Source organism: Nothoprocta perdicaria, unplaced genomic scaffold, assembly GCF_003342845.1.
Source record: "Nothoprocta perdicaria isolate Ctin4 unplaced genomic scaffold, notPer1 scaffold_2, whole genome shotgun sequence".
Classification (NCBI taxonomy): Eukaryota; Metazoa; Chordata; class Aves; order Tinamiformes; family Tinamidae; genus Nothoprocta; species Nothoprocta perdicaria.
Genome location: NW_020455204.1, coordinates 8,836,138 through 8,861,349, shown reverse-complemented (window position 1 = coordinate 8,861,349; position 25,212 = coordinate 8,836,138). Strand labels below are relative to the sequence as shown.

The 25,212-nt window shown below is 50.1% G+C and overlaps 1 protein-coding gene across 10 annotated transcripts in view; it reads right to left on the bottom strand.

Annotated features, from left to right (window-relative positions):
• Positions 1–3,791: 3,791 nt before the first annotated feature.
• Positions 3,792–25,212, bottom strand: part of APBB2 (amyloid beta precursor protein binding family B member 2) — an 87,063-nt gene continuing 65,642 nt past the window's right edge. For 5 of the 10 annotated variants that reach the window (XM_026037647.1, XM_026037643.1, XM_026037650.1 and 2 more), the window contains 7 exons: positions 15,227–15,232; positions 8,821–8,935; positions 8,347–8,434; positions 7,210–7,293; positions 6,695–6,810; positions 5,790–5,969; positions 3,792–5,154 (listed from right to left, as the gene is read on the bottom strand). In XM_026037647.1, the coding sequence (XP_025893432.1) occupies positions 4,987–5,154; positions 5,790–5,969; positions 6,695–6,810; positions 7,210–7,293; positions 8,347–8,434; positions 8,821–8,935; positions 15,227–15,232 (757 nt within the window). In that variant the 3' untranslated portion in view covers positions 3,792–4,986. The remainder of the gene's footprint in view (positions 5,155–5,789; positions 5,970–6,694; positions 6,811–7,209; positions 7,294–8,346; positions 8,435–8,820; positions 8,936–15,226; positions 15,233–25,212) is intronic. The other 5 variants (XM_026037649.1, XM_026037652.1, XM_026037645.1 and 2 more) reach the window with 1 other exon arrangement.

Below are 25,212 nucleotides of genomic sequence, written 5' to 3'. Positions count from 1 at the left end.
CAGTTTGTCCTTCTTTGGAAACAGCTGTGGCCTTCTCACCTCTTCCCTCTTTCTAGCAAAGATAACGTATCTACATCTTGACTAGCCACATTTGTCTTAAAAATGGAGCACAGGATAGAAGGGACACAGGTAATTTTAGCAAGGATCTGACTAAAAGGGGCAAATTAAAAAAAAAGGAAAATATCAAAGATGCCAGAATGCCTTTAAAAGGGTTACAGAAATGAAGCAGCGACACCWGAGCAGGAGAGGACGGGCAAGGGCAGCCGGGGCCCACAGTTTCCTTCTGACGAATCATTAAGACACTCGTGCGCTCGGCCTCTAAGCAACACGCCCAGTATCAGCAACACAGAAAATCTGTTTGACACCCACAGAAAACATTTTATACCTTTCCCCCGTCCACCCGAGTCAATGCAACTTCACCAGCACAACCTTTAGACGATGTGAAGGACAGTAAACCATCAGCTTGGGTGGCCGCCTCTAGAGCATCACATAAATACAAACAAAGGGTAAGGATATATAGTCTAGAGGTGTGTGCTGCAGTGCACAGACCTGAAAAAGAGGATTTTGTTTCAAAACCATCTTGGGAGGAGAAGAGAATTTGCACGTTAGAAACAAGGAACTGAAAGTATGACTGTGAGATTATTTTTAATGCTTAGAAGAAATATGGAGTTTCTGAGGTTAGAGTTTTTAAAATACTTATCAAAGCCAGCAGCAGAAGTAAYGAGAATGACTTCTACATGAGGATACGTGTGTCTGCTGCCTGAAGTGCTGGCTACTTGGGCAGTGCACATCACGATGCCCCACAGCTGGTTGCAGGAGTTCCAGTCTTTGAGCTGTCGCGGAGGTCAAACCACTCACTGGCCAACACCTAAGCAAGAGGATCACAGAGCTGCCGGGGGCACCTTGTGATGCTGCAGGTCCCCGGCTTGGCCAGCAGCGAGGGACAGAGCGGCAGCATCTGGGACTCGCTTGTGGTGGCTGCAGCTAGATGCCTGTGTGCTCAATAACATTTTTTAACTATGACTTTAATACAATAAAAACTGTAGCTCACATCAACAATTTTGTGTTTATAGTTATGGATTTGTATTTTTTGACAACTGTTAATTCAGCTTTCCAGGTACAGAAGTGTCCATTTATGCCGGTACGGGATTCAAACCACCACTATGATGTTCCCCTCCCCTGAAGCACATTTTTAAATGACAAAAGACAAAAATTCCCCGTTTCATGGAGCAGTAACCATTGAGACAATCATTTTATGCAGCTTAATTTATTCTCGGAACAGGTTACATGTAAGTGTGTAGAAGGGGTCAACAGCAGGGAAATTGTCCTTTGCAGGGCCGGGCGGTGCTTCCGCGACACGGAGCTCTGCTGCTGGGCAGGCTGCTGCTCCTGCTTGCTCCCTGGGGCTGACCCTGCAGCACGGGCTGGAGCTGCGTGCGGGTCAGGGAATAACTTGTCCAAGACAGAAGTCACGGCCTTAACGGCAGCGCTGTAAGGGCTGAGCGCCTCTGAGCTGTGGAAATGGGCCTAGGTCTGTTTTCCACCGGGGATTCACTAGCAATTCACAGGTCATTTAGTTGAGGCTCTAGAAACAGGTGGCAACATTAAAACAAAGGGATGCAAGAGAGCGGCAGAAGCCAGGAGCTACCCCGGCCCTCCCTGCTGTGTCCTGTGCGCGGGGTGGCCGCGGGCGCCTCCGCACGCAGCGTTCCCCACTGAAAAGCCATTTTATTGCCAGCAGAATCCAGCCCTTCCGTGCGGGCTCTGATACTCTCTTTGCCCAGCCTGCAGGCGGCCTGTTCAGCCTCACGCCTCCCACACCCCCATTCCCACTTTCAACTGGAATAGTTGGAAGTGGCTCAAAGGAACCTGCAGCCAGCGCTGCACATTGCCAAAGAGGCTCTAGCTCGAGTCACCATCCTCATCCTCATCCTCATCCACTGCAGCTGGCCATCTCCCCGCCTCGGCAAGGGACACTGTTAACCAAATGACTGACAGGTGAGTCTTACCTCTAACTTACTACCTGCATTGAAAAAAAATAAGAAATTAGCTTTACATGATYTTTCTACAGACTTCAATAAAAATGAGACTACAAATAATTACAAAGCCCACTTTTTTTTTTCTTTTTCTTTTTTTAGGCAACCTATAGTACACAGAGTGGAGACTGTTGCAAGATCCTGTCCAGAGGAGACAAATACATCAACATGATAACGCAGGATATTTCAGTAAAAATAGAATAAATAAAATAAAAATATTTTAAGCCGTATTTAACAGGTTAATTTAAAATATGACATCAGACATACGAGGCAGGGTGAAGGTGGCTGGCTGCCTACAGAATCACTACATATTATAAAAAAATGCATAGATAACTGAAGGGTCACTACAAGGTCCACTAGCCGCCGGCCGTGGCCGGGACACACACACCTCGTGGCCGTGGTCACGGAGCGGGGGGCAACGACAGGGCTTTGCAGGCGGCGCTCGGGGTCTGCCCGAGTGCTCTGCGCCTGCGTTTGACTTCTGGAGAATGAGGAGCAAGTCCTGGCAAAGCGGAAGGGCCCCCGTATTCCGGCTGTCACGAGCACTGCTCAACACCGGCGGAATCAGCAGCGTTTGGAGCAGACACGGGTCTCRGCACACACTGGCAAGCGCCCCACGGCTTCCTGCAGACCCCCTCGTGTCTGCTCAGCCCTTCCCTGCACTGCGCGCCCCTGCCGAGCGCCCACGCGGCACCCACGGAGAGGGGTGTTTCACTCCTGTTTTGTTCCTCTGGTTTGAATACAGGGCCTGCGTTGCCCGCTCTGAGAGCAGCACTGCTGCAGCGGGGCCCGCGCTGCCCCGGCCCGCTGCCAACGCCAGGCCCGGAGTTGAGCTGCAGCTTGAACAGGACAGAGCCAGCGAAGACGCTGCGAGTTTCAGTCCGAGTTTGACTCAACAGAAGCATCACAGGATTTTATATCTTAATCAYGGGATTTTATATCTTAGTGGTGTCATGATCCTACCTGAACACGTATTCAGTCACCTGCTCACGACTTTGGGCAGCCGGTGTGACGGGAAACAACTTGAACACTGCTCCCGCAGACTSCGCCGGGAGCACGGAGAGGACCGGAGGAACGGGCTGGTTGGGAAGCTGCCTWCCTGTCGGAGCTCTGCTCTCCACAGGGTCTCACTGGGAGCTCATTGTAACTGCAGGACTTGCATTGCCTGCCTGCCGCCTGCTCAGACACCAGCTGCGATTTATTTGAATAATTTTCCTACCTTTTCAATGTGGAAATTTCTGGAATCATCATCCCTTTCTCCTTTACTCCTAACTTGCCTCGCCCAGGGGTGGCTATTGATCTTTTTATTTAATAAGCCAAGAGAGAAAATAGTCTAACAATCCCTTGCATATTAAAGTAGAAAAAAAATCTTGCCGTAGCAGCCTTGAGAATGTTCTTTTAAAACTACYGTATTACCAAGTTTGCCGACTTGATGGTTATGCTTTGAATCACAGAATCCCAGAATGCCCAAGGTTGGAAGGGACCTCAGAGGTCATCGAGTCCAACCCCSCTGCTCACGCAGGGTCACCCAGAGCACGKGGCACAGGGCKGCATCCAGGTGGGTTTTAAAGATCTCCAAAGAAGGAGACTCCACAACCTCTCTGGGCAGCCTGTTCCAGGGCTCTGTCACCCTCACAGTTTGGAAAACATCTCTAAGTGGAGGCACCACATTTTTCAACACTACTTAAGAACATTTCTCCTGTTCCCTTTTCACAATCAGTACGAAACAGCAGATCTACGCAGAGGGTGGTAAGGGGAGAACCTAAAGCTGYGTTTGAGACTTCAGGGCCAGGTAGTTTTGGGGGCAACCCTGTGCTGGTGTCATCAGGATCTGCCGCCGTGTGGATCAGAGCAACTGTGTGAAGCCTTTGGAGCCAAAGCTTTGCAACCAGGTTGCAACACCTGAAGCACCCTATTCCCTTAGGAAACTTTCCTTATTTTATCACAAAGCGTTAAAGTTGCGGGGAATTCTGTAAATAACAAGCCCTGGTTGTTCTGTCTGCAGCACGGTTACGTAGTCAGCAACAAACTCCGCGGGGAAGGGGGAACTGTGCAAACAGACGCCGAGTCCCACATTTGATCAAACACTCGAAGGGAGAAGAATGCAAAGGTCGAGCCTCTAAGAGCTTTGTCACAGTAAAACCACTGCCTGGCTTGTCCTTCTGATCCGATGCTGTAATAAAACTTGGGAGAATCGCAGTCCGTACGTACGTGTGTGCGGTCCAAGGTGAAAGGCTTCGGCCAAGGCCCCAGTCTGAGCTGCTCCAAACRCGGGTGGGTTCTTCAGCACTGGCTGGGTTTTAGACACGATTCCTCTCTGCTAATGCAGTAACAGGAGATGAAAGGACACCGTGGTCCCGCCGCCCGTCAGGGAGAGCTGGAAAGCCATTGCCAGGGGGATGCTCACAAACATTTTGCAACTGACAGGTGGAATTTCCTCAAAGAGGGGAAAAAAAAAAAAACCCACCAAAAAAAGGGTTTGCAAAGTAATTCAATTGTAACTAATACTTGGGAACTACCCCAGTGTTGAAAACAGAGCAGAAGTGCTGTAGAATTTCAGGTCGATTTGTGACAAATCCAGCTCAAGACAGGGAAAACCATCAACTCGGCATCATTCACTCCAAGGACTTGAGCATGAGTTCACTCGGAGGGAGCTGGCCACGTCCTTGCCGTGTGTGGGTGTAGGTAATGTTCACGTATTTACAATCAGAAAAGGACCCTCCGTTGCTCATGATGTCACTCACTGACAGCAAAAAAATGACTCATGCTTCTTTTCATATCATACGACGGTGGCAAGAATGAGAGAACATGCTCGTCTAACATAGTTTCGATATAGGTAAATTCTCCGCAGACAAAGCATTGCAATGYAGGATGGGAGGCCGAACACGGTCAGTTCATTTTCCTTAGTGTAGCTACTGTTACCTTCAGCTCAGCGTGCCCAGCCTCTTCTCTACGGCAGCTCGGAGACGGGGCGCTTCTGTTTCAAAGTGTCAATGAGGGACAACACTCCTCTCTTCACGTTGGTGGTGACTCGCCGGGTCACCGAGTCTGCGGGAGGCGGCGGGGGCCGCACCTTCTGCGAAGGGGGCCTGGCCACCAAGCACTTCTGATACCGCAGCTGCAAGAGAGCAAAGGCAGCCTGCAGGCCGGCCGCGCGTCCCGCAGGCCCCTCGGGGCATGCCACACACCCTGTAACGCGTTGTGTGGAACACWGGGAATGTATTTCTCCGTTTCTCGATGAGAAACAGCCCTACTGGAATTAAGGGGCCTCTGTCCTGTTAACATGGGCAGAAGCCCTTCAGTGACACCCGTGGAGGTGGTCACTGAGGTAGGAGGTGGACCACTGAGGTGGTCACTGAGGTGGGGACAACCCTTTGAAAAYGGAAAGAGAAGTTTCTGGGATTCAGCCCTTCTTGAGCAGGGGCTGCGTGGCCACTGGGRTGTCTAACATGACCCTGAGCAAAGCGTTTTCCCAGCATAACTTGAATAACAAACCCCTGACATGTACAGGTGCTGTAGTGGTAAAGGGGTAAGGCCGTTAAAGGAACACTGCTCTCTAAATGGACATTTTGAACTTAAACATGCTTATTTTTTAATCTATTAACTACATCATAATCCCATTTGCTGGTTTTATCTTTTCTTACTTTATCTGTCTCAGGAAATTAATGCAATTGCAAATCTGGAAAAGATTTTTACTTGCTTAGGTAGCAACAGAGCCACAGACACTAAACGCCCGTGRGCGAGCTCACTTACCATGCAAGCAGCCTGCACAGCCTCTGACACGTTGCCCGCGTTCGGCTCGCACCAGAACACGTGGCACTCAAAATGCTGGTTTCCTGTGTCCATAATGAAGGCAAACGTGTGCACATCCTTGCCTACTCCCATGAAGGACAGGAACCGGACACGACATTCCACCATGATCTCCTCTTCATTCTGGTCATGCAATCAAATGGGTTTTCATTACTGTTAGATATTCTCCAAATGTCACCTGCAACTTTAAGCTGATTAAATGGGAGGAATGCTGATGRAGTACTGGGGAATTTCTTTTATTTAGCTGCCTCAGTCATTATTCCTGCCTGGATCTCTCCTCCTAGGGTATCACCAGAAGGCCAGGGCCTTGAGCATTAGCCCTGAGCGTATGGTGCATTTTAGATACTATTTAAAAATGATGCTGCAATTCTATAAAGAAATACATGGTTAGGATGCCCCAATACACAGCAGCATGTGGAGATGCTGCTTTAGGACTTTTTAGGACCTGTAAAAGACACACCTGGGAAACCTTTATTCTTTGCTTCTTTAGCCAGAATAAGGTAGATACAGTTTAGAACATAGGATTGCTACTTAGGGTTTAACCTACAACACTGTAGGCTCAAAACTTCTAGAAAGGATCACACTGAATTTGGGTAAAATAGTAATGAACGCTTAAAATGATTTCTGAGCACATGCTTGGAATGGTAAATAAAGCTGAAGCTGAGAGAAGCAGTAAAAGCTTCTACAGAAGAGTGATGTGTGGAGAATCACAGCCCTGGAGAGAAAGAAAATGCAAAAGCAGCAAGTGAATTCTAGCACAAATTAACTCTTTCTGCTGCTGTTTGCTTTCCTCACATTCAACATTCCCATAATTTCAAATCTGCTTTGAACAAGGCAGTCTGCCTTACTCTCTCATTGATGACTGTGACAGTAGCATCAGCAACATTCATGGTAACTGGCATCCAGGCTTCTTTGCTGGAGGAAGTCATCAGGGTTTCAATGGCATTGTTCAGAGTGTCCATTCCTAAAAGAGAGGAAAACGGCACCAKCCAAATAAATACAGGAATATAAGCAGAAATGTAAGAAACCTAGGGGAATCTAAGAGAAACTTTCATCTTCACTTAGTAGTACAGAAAATGCACTGGTTTGTAGTGCTAATTCAAGCCAATTTGGTGATGGAAGGAAGGGCTGTGAAGTTGCTTTCCTTCATCTGTAACAACAGAGGGGAAGGCAGCGCTCGGCGAGCAGCAGTAGGGAGCTCTGCCTTCCCAGCAGCTCCGCAGGTTCTCTGCKGGAAGGACACACGCTGGAGCAAGACCTTGTGTGAATGTCTTCATGCCTGCCCCATGCTCAGACTGGTGGGGGTCCGAAGGGGGCCACCCTGCCCTTTGGGTGGCCCTCGGGGACACTCGGGGACACCTACCGACGGGCCTGGCCACGGGCAGCATGCCCAGGTACTGCACGTGGAACCTCTGCACCAGCTCCGTCTTGGGCGTTGGGAAGTCCACTGCATGGGAAAGAAAGTGGAAATGAAAAATCAGGTTCTGCTTATCATTATTCACAGCAGGGAAAACACAGCTTGAAATAATTCACTGAGTAATTGTGCTCCAAAGGAACTCTGTGGATTAAAGCAAGTGGATGCTCCCTTGTCTCACAGCAGAGCAATGAATGCCAAGTGATTCCCCAGGGGATTAGGGAGGACGTGACGTCATCTGKTTCCTCGTTTAAAGGAAAATCGAGGGCAGTTTTATTGCTAACATATTCATAGGCGTTTTCTCTATTCCTTAATAYGCCTGTAAGACCCAGAGCCCTAAGCTCATTGCATAACTATGCAAAATTTGTAATCTATTCTTAATGCCATCCCAATTAATGCGTTATACACAGGCTACAGGAAATCAATACCACTGTCTGAGCAGAGAATTGCCCAGGTGATGCAGGGGCAAGGGGTGAGATACTCAGCACTGGCCAGGGCAYCTGAAGTGCCCATCTTCCTGTAAAGCAACACAGCCCTGTCTGTCCTGCTGGACTACTTCAAAAACAGCAACTACAGAGCTACAGCTAATAAAGGCACCTTTATTTTACCAGCACTAGGGCGTGCAAGACACAGAAGCTGCCACACTTGCACCACTCCTTTTGAAAGGTGCCAAAATGGATGTAGAAATCCATAATCCTGCAGCTCCTTTGAATCCAGCTAACGAAGTGGAGCATGTTCTGCTTTGGAGGCAGGTTTGGCCAGTCCTATGGTACTCTGATGTTATCAGGGCAGCACGTGCAAGCTGGCCCAACCGAGTTAGGTGGTGTGTGCAAAAACTTGTATTTTGAACTAAAAGAGGAAACTACACAGGCTGACCTAACTGAGCAGAACTGCATTATGTGAAGTCAAGCCACAGAAATGTTTAATTCAGTGCAAAAATAGACATGGTCAGAAAGAGTAATTAAAAGATGGGACCTGGCTCCTGCTTCTTCTACCCAGTATCGTCCATTTTRGTTAAAAAAAAATCACAAGGGAATATATCTAAAACCAGACCAACCCTCCAATGTTAACTGTGAAACACGGTACCTTGCAGGGGAACATCCAGGGTGACGTTTGCTCTGTCTTGCAAGGAGCTGCAAGCCATAGCTTTAGCATTCTTCCTCTCAGCCATAATCTGCAGAAGATGGTGACAATAGAGCGTTTTTTTTCCCCAAAACACAGTACAGTAGCAACTACAAGTATAAATTTATTCCTATTACAACGCTCATTTCTGAAACCTGAAATAAGTTATAATAAATTATTACTACAAAAGCCCTCAAGCCTCTATGCCCCTTTGTCAAATCARTTCCACCCATGACCATCTTCTACCAGCTTCTCTTTTAAACACTCATCCCACCATTTGTGTTGATGCCAGTTATGTCCTTTACAAACTCTCCGACCTRTTTATCACTGCCAGGGATATAAACAAAAATACCAGTGTGCAAGATTGCTGATTAKGGGCTCTTTGCTCCGGGCCCTGCAGAAGATTAATGAACAATCAGCTTATTGGAAGGCACTTGCCTTTGAGCAGATCTCGTGCAGACTGGTGGCGATGGCTTTTGCTGGCGTGTCACACCGAAACACATGGCATTTCAGAATCCTTGTGTCTTTGTCCCTCGCCACGTAAGCAAAGTCCCTGGGCAAACAAAGTGAGTTAACACGTTACGCACGGCAGGGTTTACAAACCAGCAAGTCCTCCTTGAATTTAACAAGTGGGTGTTGCAGCTGTCAGAGGGTGGAACACATCCTTAGCCAAAGCAGCTCTCCAAACTGAACAAACTGCATGCCCGTGAAGCACACGGCTAATCTTTGATGCTTAATCTATGTAATTCAAGAGCTCACTGCAATTTCCTCACACTAGCAGCTCCTTGAATTTGTAACTCAGAATTTCAAAGGCAACTGTAAATACATGGGAAAATTTACTCAAATATTTCATTGACGACAAGGTGGGCACAGAGTCTCACAGGCCATTGGTAAATGCTACAACACCCTGCAAGCAGCAAACGAGGGTTCTGCCAGAGAAAAACTGTTTCAAAGTACTGTAAAACTGCCTGAAATATGCAGAGAGTAATTAGAGATTTGGTTATATAAGGGAGTTGTGAACCTGCTGAGCTAACGCTCACACTAATTGGCCTAAATTTCTGTCCTTATTTTTTTCAGGAGTTAAATACAGCTGCCCTACAAAAGCGATTTGTGCATCCCATGGGCCCGTCCCCCCCGCGCAGCTTCTGAGGACGGAAATGCAAGATCCAGTTCACCCGTCCTCGAGCTTTGGAAGAGTCAGGGCTCTTCTGAAAACAGTCCACGTGGGCTAAGGGTTTGGGGCTCCCCAATTTATTTTGGATGATTTCTGGCTCTCTAGCTGTTCATGTGCCCCTGAGCAACTGCAGCCCAGTGCTGCTCCGTGACCCTGCAGCTCCCTCCAGATATCCATGGGGTTTCCAGGGAAAGTCCATGCATCCAAAAAACTGCTCATTCCTCCCTCCTAAACCACAGGTTTCCCATACAGAAATACTTCAGTCTAGGCTGAAGTCCACAAATATCCCCAGCAGGGCTTAATGTTTAATGACTGCCAATTCCTGCCTTCGCTGCGGGTGCTCAGCCAGGTGAGGATTCCTATGGATGTTGGGCAGGGAATGCCAGTGCCTGCGGCACATGGATACGCTGCTTTGTATGGTGCTGGTCAGGCCCCTGGAGAGTCTGGAAGCAGCAGCGTGGGAAGGGAAGCGACTCTGCTTTAAGAGTGCAGCCAGGGCCCCCGCGAAACCTATGGGGAAAAGGGAAAGCCAGGGCCCCAAGAAAGCCCGGAACGTGAGACTCCATTTCTGCCTTTTGGCATCAGGTGGTTAACGTTGGTGACACTCTTGGAAAAGCTGAGGACAAAGGGATTTGGAAAGGGTCAGTCTCCCAAAAAACCTACATACAGCTCCATGCGCTCTGATGACAACAGGCTGGTCCAAGATCAGCAAGTTTCCAGACTACCTAAGGATCTGTGCTTGCATTTTTTCCCGTGTTTTTGGTTTTACCATCTTTTAAACRCCTGAAGTTCCAGCCTTTGTTGACACTGTTGAGTGCAAATATCCCTCCTTCCCAGTGCTTTTGACTAAGACATTTCTTCCCTTTGGCATGCAAGAAAGCCGTGCTGACGAGCGACCATCGSTGCAGGGCCGCAAAGCGGCTGCTGCACATAGCCAGTTACTGCAGCAAAGGCTCTTCCTTCACCGWGCACACGGGACAGCGCAAACCTGTGCCCACACCCACTTACAACACTGAAAAGTTAACCTGAACAYCGAAAGCCATCTACGTGACCACTGAATGGTTATTTATTACCACTTCCAAGCATTACCACTTACAGCACAGGCCCCGCGGCCTCCACAAATCCCGGGATTTAGTGTGCAAGGGTTTCATTTCAAGCCCTAAGGTAAAATGTCACCGAGGGCATCTAGCCAGCGAGCTGCTCCCTGCTAGGAGCTCAAGGGACTGCAGAGGTAAACTATGAACAATTAAAACTGCATCAAGCTAAGGACTGATTTCTGCCAAGATCCAAGGCAGTATTTTGGTCGTAAAGGAAGGCACACAATTATGCCCCAGTCCCTGGGAAACACCTGAGATGACAGTATTTTCAACAGCCTTTTAAAGGACAAGGGGGAGCCCAGCTGCTCCAGGAGTAGATGTGCTCCTGTCYGGAAAGGCAGGCACCATGGAAATGCTTGTGCTTTTTGGTGAGCCACACATTTCCGCGCTCCTGCCAAGCCTAATTCCAGACACGGGAAGGAGAAGTTGCCCTGCAGAGCCCAGGCCACGTAACCTCCCTCAATTCAGACCCGTGCTGAGGGCTATGGATGTAAGACACCCTGTGTGATGCTCCGGATAGGAGGGAGATTTAGGGGCTGCTTCAGCCCTGCCGCAGGAGCGCCGGCACCTCTCCTGGCCCTGCGAGAGCTCCTCACGGGAGAGGGACCCGCTCCGCGCTTGCCGAAAAGCCAGTACAGCCCATAGGAATCACGGAATGGCTGAGGTGGGAAGGGACCACTGGAGATCATCCAGTCCAACCCCCTGCTCCAGCAGGGACACCCAGAGCACGAGGCACAGGGCGGCATCCAGGCGGGTTTGGAAGGTCTCCGGAGAAGGAGACTCCACAGCCTCCCTGGGCAGCCTGTGCCAGGGCTCTGTCACCCTCACAGGGAAGAAGTTCCTCCTCACCTGGAGATGGAACTGCCTGTGTTTCAGCTTGTACCCATTGCCCCTTGTCCTGTCCTGCTCACCACTGGGAGGAGTTTGGCCCCATCCTCCCCACACTCTCCCCCCAGGTACTTATCCATATTGACCGTTATATCTCGGGCGCCCGAGACGGCAGCCGCGCGGCGGGAGCAAACGGAGCGGGGCTGGTTGGGCCCCACGAAGCCCTCCCGAGGCCGCCCCAGACCCAGGCGCAGCGTCCGACGCCCGGCACCTCAAGAGCTCGCGTTAACAGCGTTAATGGCGCTGACTACGCAGGCAGGCTGAGGATCTGCACAAGCCTTTCGAAGATCCCGTGGTTGTAAATCCCGTGAGACAGAGGAGGGGATCTGAGTTTTTCCAGTTTCCAGCACAGTGCACGCCCTGCCAGCACCATCTGTTTCCAAGCCATCCATCAAAACCAGCACCCAYGGCTCCGCTCCCGTTCCGACAGGGCACGGCAGCATCAGCAGTCTCACTCATTCCCCCCGGCAGCGAGCGCGACGGGACGAGGAGCCTTGGGCATCCCAAGGGACACGCTTTCAGCACTGCCAATAGTAAAATACAACTCGGGAAGGTTTTGCAGGCCGCTACACGTGCCCGGACAGCAATGCTGCTGCTTCGCCTGAAGTCTTCATGCTCCCAACACAGGCCTCAGGATTTCTCTCTGAAACTGCTTGCACCTGGGAGCCCTTCGGGGTCACTGCACCTCCAAACCTGCATTTACTGCAGCTTGCTCGAAGCTCATCAACATTTAAGGAAGATTGATGTGCAAGCAGCTGCCCAGGTAAGGGAGCTGAGCTGAGCAACGTGTCTGCAACAGAAACTCGTAGAAAAGGGCAAATGCTTTTACTTACTAATCCTGTCTGTCCATCTTGCTGGGAAAGCAGGAAATCCAAGGCAGGTTTAGGAGATCACAACCTGGATCAGGCCAAGGTCCTGCCGGTCCCAGAGCCTGTGAAATTCCCTGTGAGCAGAAGCACTGGTGGGATTTGAACCAAGCTCCTGGTCAAATCTCCCTTGATGCCAGTGGGGAGAGCAGCAAGGCGCTGGGTGGGAGACCCACACAGTTCACTGCAGTAAAAACCTCTCAGCCAGCTAACAGCCCAAGCCCCCTGCCTCTGTTGATACRGACTCGGGGGAAGCGCTTCTGCAGAGTGTAGCAGATATTTTGCATTATTTTTACATGTACTCACTCCATCCCCCAGTATTTTTCCGGTTGTAGGAACCAGATGTGGATTAGAATTTTTTTGGGGAAAAAAAAAAAGCCAGAATGTAAGAAAAAAATCAGTTACCAATTCATGTTTCCTGCACAAGAAGGTAGGACTGGCTCTGCTGGACAGTTAGAAAAGCAGCAGAAACTTCTTAATTTTGATAGAAGACTATAGAGGGACAGTTTAAGAAATGATTTAAATAAGTGCAAAGGCAAAATCAGGTGCTAAGTAGACAGGAATTTCATTTTTATTTGCTCTTTTACCCTCTTTTAATTGGCAAATGTCTATAATAATTGACTAAACCTGAGTAGTGGTACCTATTTAACACCTGGCTAAGCATCACTTAGCTGCTCAGCCCTGGCTGACTGCAATCACATTAAATGCAATTTATGTTAATGCTGTCCTGCTCGAGCAGCAGTCATGGCCATTTGCCACTATTAGGCAGAGTCCCAGGAGACATCCCAATTAAGCACAACCTAAAGAGCAACAGGGCTGCCATTCACTGCTCACTGTAAACGGTGACTTTTGGGGCATAAAAATGCATTAATCTGTTTTTTTTTTTTTTTATTGGGGAAAAAAAAGCCATCAACAGGACAAACAAAAGCCTCGAAGCTTGAAATTTTTCCTCTTATCAATCAAAATTAAATTGCACCAATACAAAACAACTATATTAAAATGAAACACGGGCAGGAAAATGTAAATTGCTTCATAGATTTATGTATTACAAATTACAACAAGAACCCTCGGAGCAGAAAATGACATCCTCTGGGCTTGGCCAAAGATTGATTCAAATTAATCCAGAAAAACCTACAGAAAACGAGTGCTGATTTTTGTGCTGCAGGGCCCGTGCACGGCTTGCACAGCCTCCAGCCCCCCGGTGTGACGTGGCTGTGGAGCAAAGGGTTGACCAGCAACRTGTGAAAGCAGCAAGAAAACGGGGGGGACTTTCCACACGCATCTCCCCTAGCAGGGAGAGACACCAAATGAACTCACTGCATGCACTCCACTCGCTCCAAGGAAACTCTGCAAACTCTTGTGCCTGGATAGCGAGGCCCCTGAGRGCTGCGCTACCCCATCTGGGGGCAAATCCCAAAGCAGCAGGAGGAAAAACAGTCATGTGCACAGTGTTCCCCTTCCGGTGCACCCCTACACATTAGGCATTGGATCACGGATGTTCAACCCCACCTACCCCCTGCCCTCAGCTGTTAGAGCTGGAAGAGCYGGGGAGCTTCTGAGAGCTGTGTTGATCCTGCTGCAAATCCCAAAGGTGCCCGAGAGTCCTGCAGCTTTTCCTCACTCCAACAGCTCTGTACAGAGCTCCCACATGCGTCCGATCACCTTCCAGCTATATCCAGCACGGGAGACACATCCACGAGCACAGTTCCCTGCCCGCTATTTTCTSACCCAGATAACCAGGATGCCCTTCCCGCGCAGAGGCTTTGGGAGCGKTTTCCCTCGGCAGTTCTCACAGGTTCACAAGCGGGCTGCCTTGCAGCAAGGCGCCCGTGCCGCGCTGCTGGACGCTGGTGCCGGCGCGGAGCCGCAGGCTCTCCCAACGCAGGCACCGCCTTGGCAGTGCAAAGGTTCCCTGTCCGCTTCCCTTCCGCGCCGCGCCGCTCGCTGCCACATTAGGTTGCACATTAGGTTGCACAGCCTCAATCATGGAAGTTCAAACGTCTCCCTAGGCCAGTGCTGCCTGAAGAACTGATTAAAACCCAGCCGAGCCTGGAAACTACTCTCGTTATATTCCCCCAAGCAAAGGCGAGGAGCTGCATCTCTAAATATCACTCCTCCCATCTGGCTGCGTAATGAGTCCTCGCAATTTAGAAGCGCAAATGCACGCGGGTCCCCCTCTGGGCACCGCAATTCCGTCGGGAAGCGGCTCCGGACACAGAGCTGCAGGGCGCGGGGCTGCAGCACGTGACTGCGTGTCCCGGGAAGCGTCGGGAGAATCCCTGGCGGCCCCTCTCTCCGGAGCATAGACAAACACAGCAGTGCCGGCCCGAGCGCTGAAGGTCGGGAGCAAGTACCTGGCACAAGCACCCAGGACAAGCACCCGGGACAAGCAGCAAAACCAGTACACCCAGTCTCAAATTCTCTCTATATTTAGGTCTTAGATGTCCTGCTGCTAGCAGGATGCTATTCATTTTTTAAATAAAAGAGGCATTTTCACACAAGTTTCCTGCATTTAGAATTACGGATAACACCAACATCTAAATTTTAAACTCTGCACCACCAGAAGCAAATACAAAGAACCACTGTATTTTATTAAACTCTTTTAGGAGATTTAGGACTTGGGAAACAGAAAATCCAGTCAACCTGAGCACACTATTAACAACAATATTAATAGCAAGCTGCAAACATGACTGATAGGCATTTATGTCACCRAGGTTCAGCTTTGGTGTGACGACGCTCCCCGACACAGGCAAACGCAGACGGGCACCGGCAGAAAGACAAACACAGAGAACAGGGGGGAAAAAAAGAAAATCATTTACCTCTCTCTGAATCCAGGAAAGCATGAAGAAACAGAAAGAGCAGGTTAGAAAGCACTCGCACACACACACACACGCGCGGGGAGGCTGAGCGCAGCGCTCCACAGGCCCCAGCACCTGCGGGCGCTGCAGTGATTTGTGCCCAGCCTTGTTTTGCTTCAGCCCTARTTTGTATTTCTGGACACGGAAGCCAGTGGCTGGATTTAGAAAGGCAGCGCAGACATAGCGACACGGGGAGGTCATCGTGCTTAAAATACCCCCACAAGCACGGGAAGGGTGCGTGGGAGCAGAAAGGGGCTCCCGCTGCATGGGTCTTTCTTCTCCCCAGAGAAAATTGCTGAAAACAGGCAACGACCAACCCAACAAAAACACCCCTTCAGGCAGTGAAAAAACTCCGGAGTTCATGCTGAAAGAGTTTCAAGATCCACATGAGGTTTTTGGAATGTCCCTTTGAAAAGCTCATGCTCCTTCCTAAAGCACTCTTGTGAGCTTCTGAAGAAATTACAGACTCAGTAGCACCTGCAATTGTTTTATATGTACATATAGATAGGCAGACATAGGTAGAGAGAGATGCACAGGGAGCCAGCCAGCCGGAGGGACGGACAGYGAGTGCCCTTCCCGCAGCACCGCGCCGCTCCGTGGCCTCGCCAGGGCTCCCCGGGACCACCAGCTGCTTTCCACACCAAAACAGGAACTCAGGGACACAACTCAGCATGTCTGGAGCTCAGCAGAGTTCCTCCTGACATCACTGCACATTCCCATACATTAACCAAGTCTGTTGCTGCCTCTTTCTGCCCAGCCCTCCCCACCGCCCAGACGAGCTCAGACACTCACTCTCCGTATGGAGCACACGGGCTCCGCAGGCTGAGGGGCATCACTGAGATCAGAGTTGCTGCCTATGACTATTTCTGCTTTTCAGCTCAGGCTGAGGAGCCCCAGTCACCATCCACATCCAATCCAATCCACATCCAATGATCCAGTCACCCAGCGAGTCCTTGCAGCAGGTCCTGTTCTCCAAGCCCTTCTCCTCCCCAGACCCCAGCTCTCTTCCCCAGGGAGCATCGGAGCAGGACTCGTGCAGGACACAAACGAGCGTGGGACTCCACGTCCTCCCCATCTGTAGCCCACTTGGAGAAGAAAGGTTGGAGCGGGAAAATCAGCCCATTGCAAACAGCAAGGGCAGGATTACGGAGCRCGCCGAAGGCAAGGGATCCCTTCCCACTAGACACCTGGCTTCAGGAATGCACAGAGCCAACTGCCACTGATCTGTTGCTTCAAAATGGSTTAGTGAGTGGATCTGGAATGAATGCAGCCTTTCTAGGCCAGGTTTTAACCAGCCACGCACACAGTTAGCTAATGCACTGATCCATCCAGCATGGGAGCCCATGTCACACGTAGATCCATAATTGCAAACCTAGAGATTCGATTTCTGCATACCAGCTTTGCCACTTGCTTCCCTAAATCCATGAGCCTTTTTCAAAATTAACTGTGGCATATATGTAAGATCTAAAAGAATTGCTGAAACTAATTTTTAAACCATGTTTTTAAAAGACAAGAAAATGTCTACAATTTAAAACCTGAGTCCTAACAAAAGTGACAAGTCTTCCAGCCTCTGCAATGACTCTTCCAGGTGAGCTAAGGACAGAGAGGCTTTTACACATCGTATTTTTCCCACCTGCAAAATCTCAAACTATAAAGCATCAAGTTCCAGTACAATTTCATTTTCATGACTTAGAAATGTAGCCAACACACAGATCCCTTAAGTCAACGCTTTTCACTGAAAGTAAAACATTCGGTACGTCTGTATATTTAAGCCGTCTTCTTTTTTGATTTGCCCAGAAAAACAAATCCATTTTASCCCATTTGCCCTTTAAGTACCTAGACTGTTTGGGAAAAACAAACGCAGCCAACCTCCTTAATTGCCCCCAAATTAAATCAATTAACAAAAGCAAAGCTCGGGTGAAGCAGATCTCCATGCTCAAGCCTAAGACCTGCTGAAGCACGAGATGTTGCATCACTGCAGCTGCAAACACGCAGGAAGGAAAAGACACAGAAGGAAGTTCAGGAGAGCGAGAAAAAACGTAAGAGCCTCCAGACTACTGATAATTCAGATATGGCTGAATAGTTTATTTCTAAACTGAACGAGGAAMGACCACCTGGAGGCTAAGCAGCGGACACGGAAAGCTGCAGGCCCGGGGCAGGTGTCTCCGGTGGCCCCGGGCGCCCGAAGCCGCGCGGCGCCTGCCTGCCCAGGCGGGCTGAGCGAAAAGGGGCAGGCTCGGGCTGCCCATGCCGCGGGAAGGGGACGCGAGGAAACTGCCTCAGGGCTGCGACGTGGAATTTGAGTCACTCCTGAGGGCAAAAAGTTACGGACAAGAGTGCAACCTCCCAGCCTGCAGACATGCGAGAATTAATGACTCCCATTACCCCACGGAAGGGCCTTAAAACACAGCGAAACTAAATTTCTTTGCCATGGGAGCAGGTAAACTCTGACACAGGTACCCAAAGAGGCTGTACAATCTCTGTCTGAGCTCCCCGTCTCCTGCTCTGCAAAGCAGGGGCTGTGCAAGATCACAGTGCCACAAGCCCCAGGGTTCGGATGTGCTGGCACCTCCGACAAGCYCTTTGGGAACGAAGGGGGCTCCGCTCTGCTGATGCTGCGGTGAGGGACCTCCCTGCTCGGGACAACACGAGGCGTCTGCTGCCCTTCTCCTCGCAGCACCACCTTAAATCCACAGTTGATCACAGCTCTTCATCCCTGCAGCTTCCCCTGCACTTTGGCTCACTGGAACCTCCCCACATTTCTTCTGGGGGCAGATCAAAAACATCGCTTTGTCACCGAGCCCTCGGCAAGCACAGAGGGTCCTTCCAACCCCACCGTCTTTACATGTTTTTATTTAACACTATATATACTTCAGCCACCTCACCTTCTGAGAGAGAACCCCCAGCTGAAATCTCTTCCAATTACTGGAGATTTGTACTTTCCAACACATTTTACTTGATTAAAAATAACGATGCACAGCACAGGCCTTTTTATTACAGTTACAGGTACGAGTCCAAATCCAGCCTCTGAGGCACAGRAGAGGCCCTGCTCTGGTTTCTAATCTGCAATTACTAAGTGTAGTAGCACTTAATGCAGCAAAATGTTTATGCAGAGTGCGTTCACACCGTTAACAACAGAACACGAACAAATAAACAACCTTCATTCCTGAGCACAGGGGAGTATCTCTGTTGCTCAGAGAACAATAGTTAGGCCCTTCATTTATATATCTATTTATGCATGCAAAACTTATTTGCTTTCACTGCAAAGAAAATGGCTATGGTTTATGAGTTTGGGTTTTTTTTAAAGATTTGGTAGCTTTTTTATTTTTACTTATTTTTTTTAAGTATAGTTCTCTCAAACCTTATCCTTCCAGGGGTACCTGCCATTATTTCAGCAGATGTGGCCTCGTGTTTCTGTGCCCCCAGTGCTGAGCCCAGCAAAGCGCAACTCTCGCTCTGGGAAGCTCTGTTCACTGTGGGCCAGGCGGTGCCAGCAATTTTTAAGCAATTCTCTATKGGTAGCGCAGAAGATTTCTGCTTAAAAACTGATGGCTTGCTTGCACCTTCTGATGCTGATCATATAACACAAAGGCCGTTAGACCCTATTGGGTTCCATTCTGGAAAGAAAGAAAATAGGCAGCGTGACACATTATATGAATCCACATTTTTTAAGGACTGAATTCTCATCTCCCTATCGCTGCGGTACCCCAGTAATTCGGGTGCTTGGCATCATAGGGGTATCTGACAGGCCGGGACCTGGCAAGCTGGTTCTTGGCATTTCGTGCATCCTCTCCATAAGACAGCGCAACACAACTTCCCCAGGGTTTCCCTCCCGTGTCCTTGCTGTATTTCAGGGATTGAATGGGAGACCTGAGAGGAAGGAGGATGCTCTTAGGGCTCCCTGCAGCATGTGGCCACCCCTCTCCTGCAGGCCTTTCATAACCTGCATCTCTCTCCTAACTCAACACGTGGCTTTTCTTCCCATGAAGGCTTCTCATGTTTGGCTTGGTGGGGGAAATATACAGCTTTCTGGCAGCATGAAACAAGGAAGAAGGGCAGGCTGCCTTTTCCCCAGATCCCTAGGGCACCCTTGAGCTGGACCAGCTAGTTGGGGGGTCTTCAATTTTTGAAGATTTGGTAATTCAGACATGAACATTTTGGGCTGGATTGATTTTGTCCACCAAATAATGACATCCCAACCTATCTTAAACCACAGGGGCGCAAACGCTCCGCTCCAACACACGCTAAGCCAGGGCAGAGCAGCTGAACCAGCAGGAGCTCTCCTGTATCGGGGAGATCAGGCTTCGGTCTGGGCAACRTGCAGCTCTGCCTCATGGCACGAGGCGGAGGAAAGGCCACAGAGCGAAGCCCAGAGCCCGGCTAAGGCCGGCCCAAGGGACCGGAGCCATCCCAGAGCGCCCACCGAGCCCCGTCCTGCACAGCAACACCTTGAACATCAAAACACTGTTGCACACAGTGTGCCTGATCCTTAACCGTACTGCAGTTCACTGGGGTTTAAAAGATCTCCAATAGGTAGGGTTATTTTTATATATATATATATATACACACACACACACATTATGTATATATATACACACACGTACACACACACTCACCACCGCTGTAACAGTGGAAACTAGGCTGCACTCATTTTTTTAAAATGCAATTAGCATTACATAATAAAATCTTCTCTCTGCTAATCCCCTAGCAAAACTAATAAACCATTTTTTTTTCCTGAGCAAAGTTCCAGTGCTAAAYAATATCCTTTTCCTTACTCAAAAGTTGTTATAATTACATTAACCGCAAGGCAACAGCTACAAAAAAAAAAAAAAAAACGTAATTAAAGCCAGAGTATTAAGACACAAACCACTTCATGCATTTTATTGATGCAGATCAAGTTTCAACAAGGTTTAGTACCCCTCTGAAAAGCAAAACCTGCTGCACAGAATAGGGAGAGCAGTGAAGTTCCACAACATGTGGGAAGCTTCATTGAAGAGTAAAGCTGCTGAGCTTAAAGAAAAAGATTAATTGCTGGTCTCTCTTCCCTCCCTTCTGCACCCAACATAATGAGGATTCAAAGCTATATATCAATTAACAAATCAATGGAATTTCTTCTGCTGCAAATTCTTTCTGAATACAGATAGGTTTAAGCGAGCGCAGAGACCTCAAGGCAATATATTACATTTAAATCATGAAGTTTCCTCTTCTGTCAGAACAGCCATTAACCATCTCACTTCACGCACTTCCACACGCAGTTATCCCCCCTGCTACAGTCTAACGCTGCTTCTACCTTTAACACGTTTACCTCTTTTGGAGCTTTATAAAGATCTCAAGTGAAAAATCTCCATTGCTGAGTACGTGCTGAAAGAAGAAAGCCTGGACTAGCCAGCTAGCTAAAGGCTGGGTAGGACTTAGACAGAAATAATTGCATAGGCACTGTACATTTGCGAAGAAAAAAGCATGCAGAGGTTTCTTATTTTTGGCAAATGAATTTTGTGCAATTCCTAATGAGAACRTCGTTTTGCCCACTAGCTCTGCATCACCAGTGCAAGCAAACTATGCTCCCGCTCCACAGAACCAGGCGAGTCCACCCGCAGYGGGTAACTGCAGCCAGGTTAGGAGCACGTAACGTTGCACTGAACGCAGAGCACCCAGCCCATTAAACGCCACGAGCCGTTAGTTAGCTCGCGACACGGGGAGGCATAAAGGAGAGGGAGAGAAGCGCCCAGCACTTACCCAGCATCGCTGCCCAGGGCGCTCCCCAGGCTCGGGAAGCGCCTGCTCTCGGAGAACACGCATCCCACTCGCCTTTGTCACACGAGGAGCTGCCACTGCCTCGCAGGCAGCCACGGAGAAGCTCTCGCCTAGCAGACCGTGCCTTGGAAAACAGAGCTGCAGACAAAGGCTACCAGCACGAGTGGCACCTGYGAGCGGGGCTGAGCTTTCGGCTGCCACTTTTTAAGTTTCCTACCTTTTTTACTGCAGCAGGCGGAGGGAAGGGAACGGTGGCCACGCACCTCGCCGCTCCGGCCRGCCCCACCGGCTGCTGCCGCGCGGGGAGGCATCGGATGCTGCCGCGGGCGCTGGATGCGGCCGCGGGCTCTGGCTCCTGCTGCTCCTGCTCCGGCCGCGCGGCCCCCGGCCACGGCGCCTCCTTTATTCTGCCTGGCGCTGAAGTGACGAGCGCCCTGTCAGCTCCCGTTCCGCTCGGAGCCGCCGGTGCTTCTCCCCGGACATGGCGCCGCTCCAGCACCTTTCCCTCTGCTCCCCCTGCTCCGTGCGCCCTGACCCACGGTGGGGCCCCTCTCCTTCCACGCGGGCGCCCGGCGCCCCGAGCCCCTCGCCCTGCAAGCGGCAGCCGCTGCGACAGGCGGCGGCTGTGGGGAGAGCGGCAGCGCGCGGCGGCTCTTCCTCCCCTCCCCTCCCCTTCTCGCGGGCAGTTTTGCAAAGCCGGGGCAAACACTTCCACAAAGGAGGGGAAAAACAGAAGTCTCTTTATAAGGCAGCGAAGATTTACTGCCAAAGCCAGGATTTCAGACAGAAGTACAACTGCATTTACTTCAACAAAATTACACCTGCTTACGCTAGCAGTGAGATTTATCCTTGAGCTGTGAAAACAAGCATGCCAAATAATTTGATTTTCCAGAACAAATGCGCGCAGTAACAATAAATCTAACTTAAAGGGGCTGCTTGGCTCTAAAGGGGACAGGAAAACCAACATCCTGGGGCTGCGGGTCTGGACAGGCGGGCGCACACCCGAGTGCGCTGCCAGGTGGAGAAGGGGGTGCAGCCCCCACRGCAGGAGCCCCGGGGCTGCAGGCACCTGCCCGCCCATGGGAAGAGCTCCCWGGTGCTGCAGGYACCTGCCCGCCCATGGGAAGAGCTCCCAGGTGCTGCAGGYACCTGCCCGCCCATGGGAAGAGCTCCCWGGTGCTGCAGGTACCTGCCCGCCCATGGGAAGAGCTCCCTGGGGTGGCAGGCGCCTGCCCAACGATGGGGAGAGCTCCCGGGGCTGGGAGCTGCTTGGCACACGTGTGTCACATGGCTGGAGGAGCTCTGGGACACGCCAGCCCCCAGGCTCCGACATAGGGGTGCCGGGACACGCACCACCTCCCTGCACGGTGTCCTTCTCCATCCAAGGCTCCTGTGAAGGCGCCTGAGGAGCTGCTTGGGAGTTCCTACCATTTGCTCTGCAAGGAAAAAGTGGTGGCACCCACCCACCAGCCAGCCAGCCTCTGCGAGCCAGCTCAGCACCACTGCAGTGAAGCAGGAGGGCTGAAGCGAAGCGGGATCGATGGAGCGATGGATGGTGAAGTGGGACAGGGAACAARCACCAGGAACCTCCACTGGCAGCTCTGAGGGGGCGGCAGTCGCTGGGGATCATTTGCTGGCAGCCCCTTCCTCCGGCAGGGCCTGGGTGTATCTGGGATGCTGTTCACAGCCCAGATACCCCCAGGAGCCTCGGGAGGCTCTTCCTTTCCTCTGCATCATCACCACGATCTGGCAGGATGAGTTAAGCTTTGGTGACAACCCGTGCAGTCCCGAAAGCCTCCACTGATTTCCGCAGGAGTAACAGGTTGGAATTCAATAAACAAATCTGTTGATGCTGCCTAAGGAGAAACAGATCCAGCTTCCTCTTTCTTGGGTGCGCTGGATACCCGCTAACAAGAATTCAGAGCCATATGCTATTTTTGCACTGAAGAAAACCAATTAGTTCTTGCAAGCCTTCACACACGCAYGGGACTCATTTATGGGGAAAGAACATGGCATTTTTATGGAACAGCACCTAGATCTCTGATCTAGCAACAAACAGCATCTAGAACTGGTTAAACACAGTGAGATATCCAAGCTCCAATCCGCCTTCGCTGTAATGCTAAACACATTATGGCAACTTGCAAATGAAGAGGAAATTAGTCTGATAGTGATGACAACTTCCCCCTCTATTGCTGTTCTCCGCTTTCACGGAGATACAACAAGCAGGATACAACAGGATGGGGTAGTTTCCCAGCTGCCCCAACGAGAGCCCTCGTGTGAACAACACCAGCCACCAGCTTAAGCGGCTTCGAAGCAGGGAGGCCAAAGTCGCTGCTTTAATACACCCAGATTCTAAACATCCCATCTGCAAAGAACAGAAATTTCAACTGGCTTGCGAAGCCTGTGGTAATGAGCATAATTAAAACTAYGCTTCAAGCTTTGGGATTTTAAGCAGTGTTTCTTCTGACAACAGGGAACAAGAAAAAAATAAAGCCCCATTAGCAATGCCAATAGGGACAGGAGACAACTTCTGACTAAAGAAGCAACTAAGGACAGCGCTATTGAAAAGAGATCCTGTTTTGATAAAAAATATCACARGAAAATCTCTCTTTTTTCTTCATTCTTTCAAAGGAATACCTAGCATTTCAGCACCACTAGCGACCCTGCCCAGTCTGAGGGGTGTTTTGGGGGCATCTGAGGCACACACAAGGGGCATCCTGGTCGGGCCTCTCCGGACACTTAACCCTGGAAGGGATTTGGGCAGATCTCCGTGCCCGTGGACGTGCCCAACTGTCTCGCAGACTACAGAGCCGCAGAGTACAAGCAAGCAGCCTATATTCTTGGCACCAGAGCGGGGCCTCGTTCTCCCCACGCTGGTCAAATATTCCTGTTCCAAGGCTGGAAGCTGATGTACCTCAGAGGCCAACACCTCCGAGCGGCTCTGGCAACGCCAGCACAGCTGCACACGGGCCGAGGAAAGGCAAACACTGGGATTTGTAACGTGCTCGCCCCAGGCACGTGCAAACACCGAATGCTGGGACTGCAGAGCTAGCAAATGTGAAGGAAAGAAAGACAAAGACTTAACAGATAAGGAACGTGGATTGAAGTTGCAGGGGGTTTTTGGTTTGAATATTAAGAAAATGACATTCCAGTGACATACATTCAGTCTGCGATCTCCTCATTTATCTGAATTTTCAAGTTATTTTCAAAAAGAGGGAGAGAAGGTGAGAGAAGAGTGATGAAATGTTTCATCAAGTTTAAATTCTGGATCCAGAGACGGGATCCGTACACCCTACTAAAGGAGCTCCCAGCATCCATGGGTGAAGAGCAAAGTTTGGAATATTACTTCAAACCCCAAAGATTGAGAAGGAAAAAGTCCCATTTACACGTGCTCAGGTTGGCAGCAGCCCAACAGGGCTCTGTGTGTTTGCTAAAGCCAGCCCCGCGAGGCTGTGTTCGTGCTTCGGCGTCGAGCAGAGGGCACCACGAGTGCCCCCTCGGCTTCTTGGACTCCTCTCATCACCCTTCTGCTCTCAGCTGAGCGAAAGCAGAGGTGAGATGCAGTTTTCCTAATGAAATACACACAGAGCAAAAAAAAATCTCTCAGTGCACCTGTTTTTTAGKGGGTTTGGATACTTTCTAGGATACTCCTACAGACCCTTTTGGAGATTAATACGTAGGGTTTGTTTTGATCCTTCAGACAATACCAGAATGCAGATTCAGAAATTAACTGCTTAATCAAAGAGGAAGGACTTGACGATACACGACCACYAGGCAAAAGCCACTCAGCACAGCCTCAGCAAACTGAGCAAGGCCTCTTAAGCAGCGTGCCCAAAGCAGGCCCTGAAACTGTCAGGAGATGCTTTGTAGGTTCAGGGGAGCAGCCCTAAGGCCCAGGATAGACCACTCCTGCCTCATTAAAAGAATGATTTCCTGCAATTCCTGCCACAAATAGTGTCATGCCAAACACTGCCATGAGTCCCTAAGAGACACCCCAGAGCTAAGGCAAGCTCAGCTTCACAGCTGCTTGGCTGAAGTGGAAATCTTAACTGATTTCATCTCTGCTAAATGCAGCAGCCTGGCTGGACAGGGCAGCCGGTGGRTGCAGGTCTACACCTTTGAAACCAAGCAAGGTGGCGAGAGGGGAAGTTCGAGCAATAAAATATGGAAATGTTTTACAGAGATGACTGAGT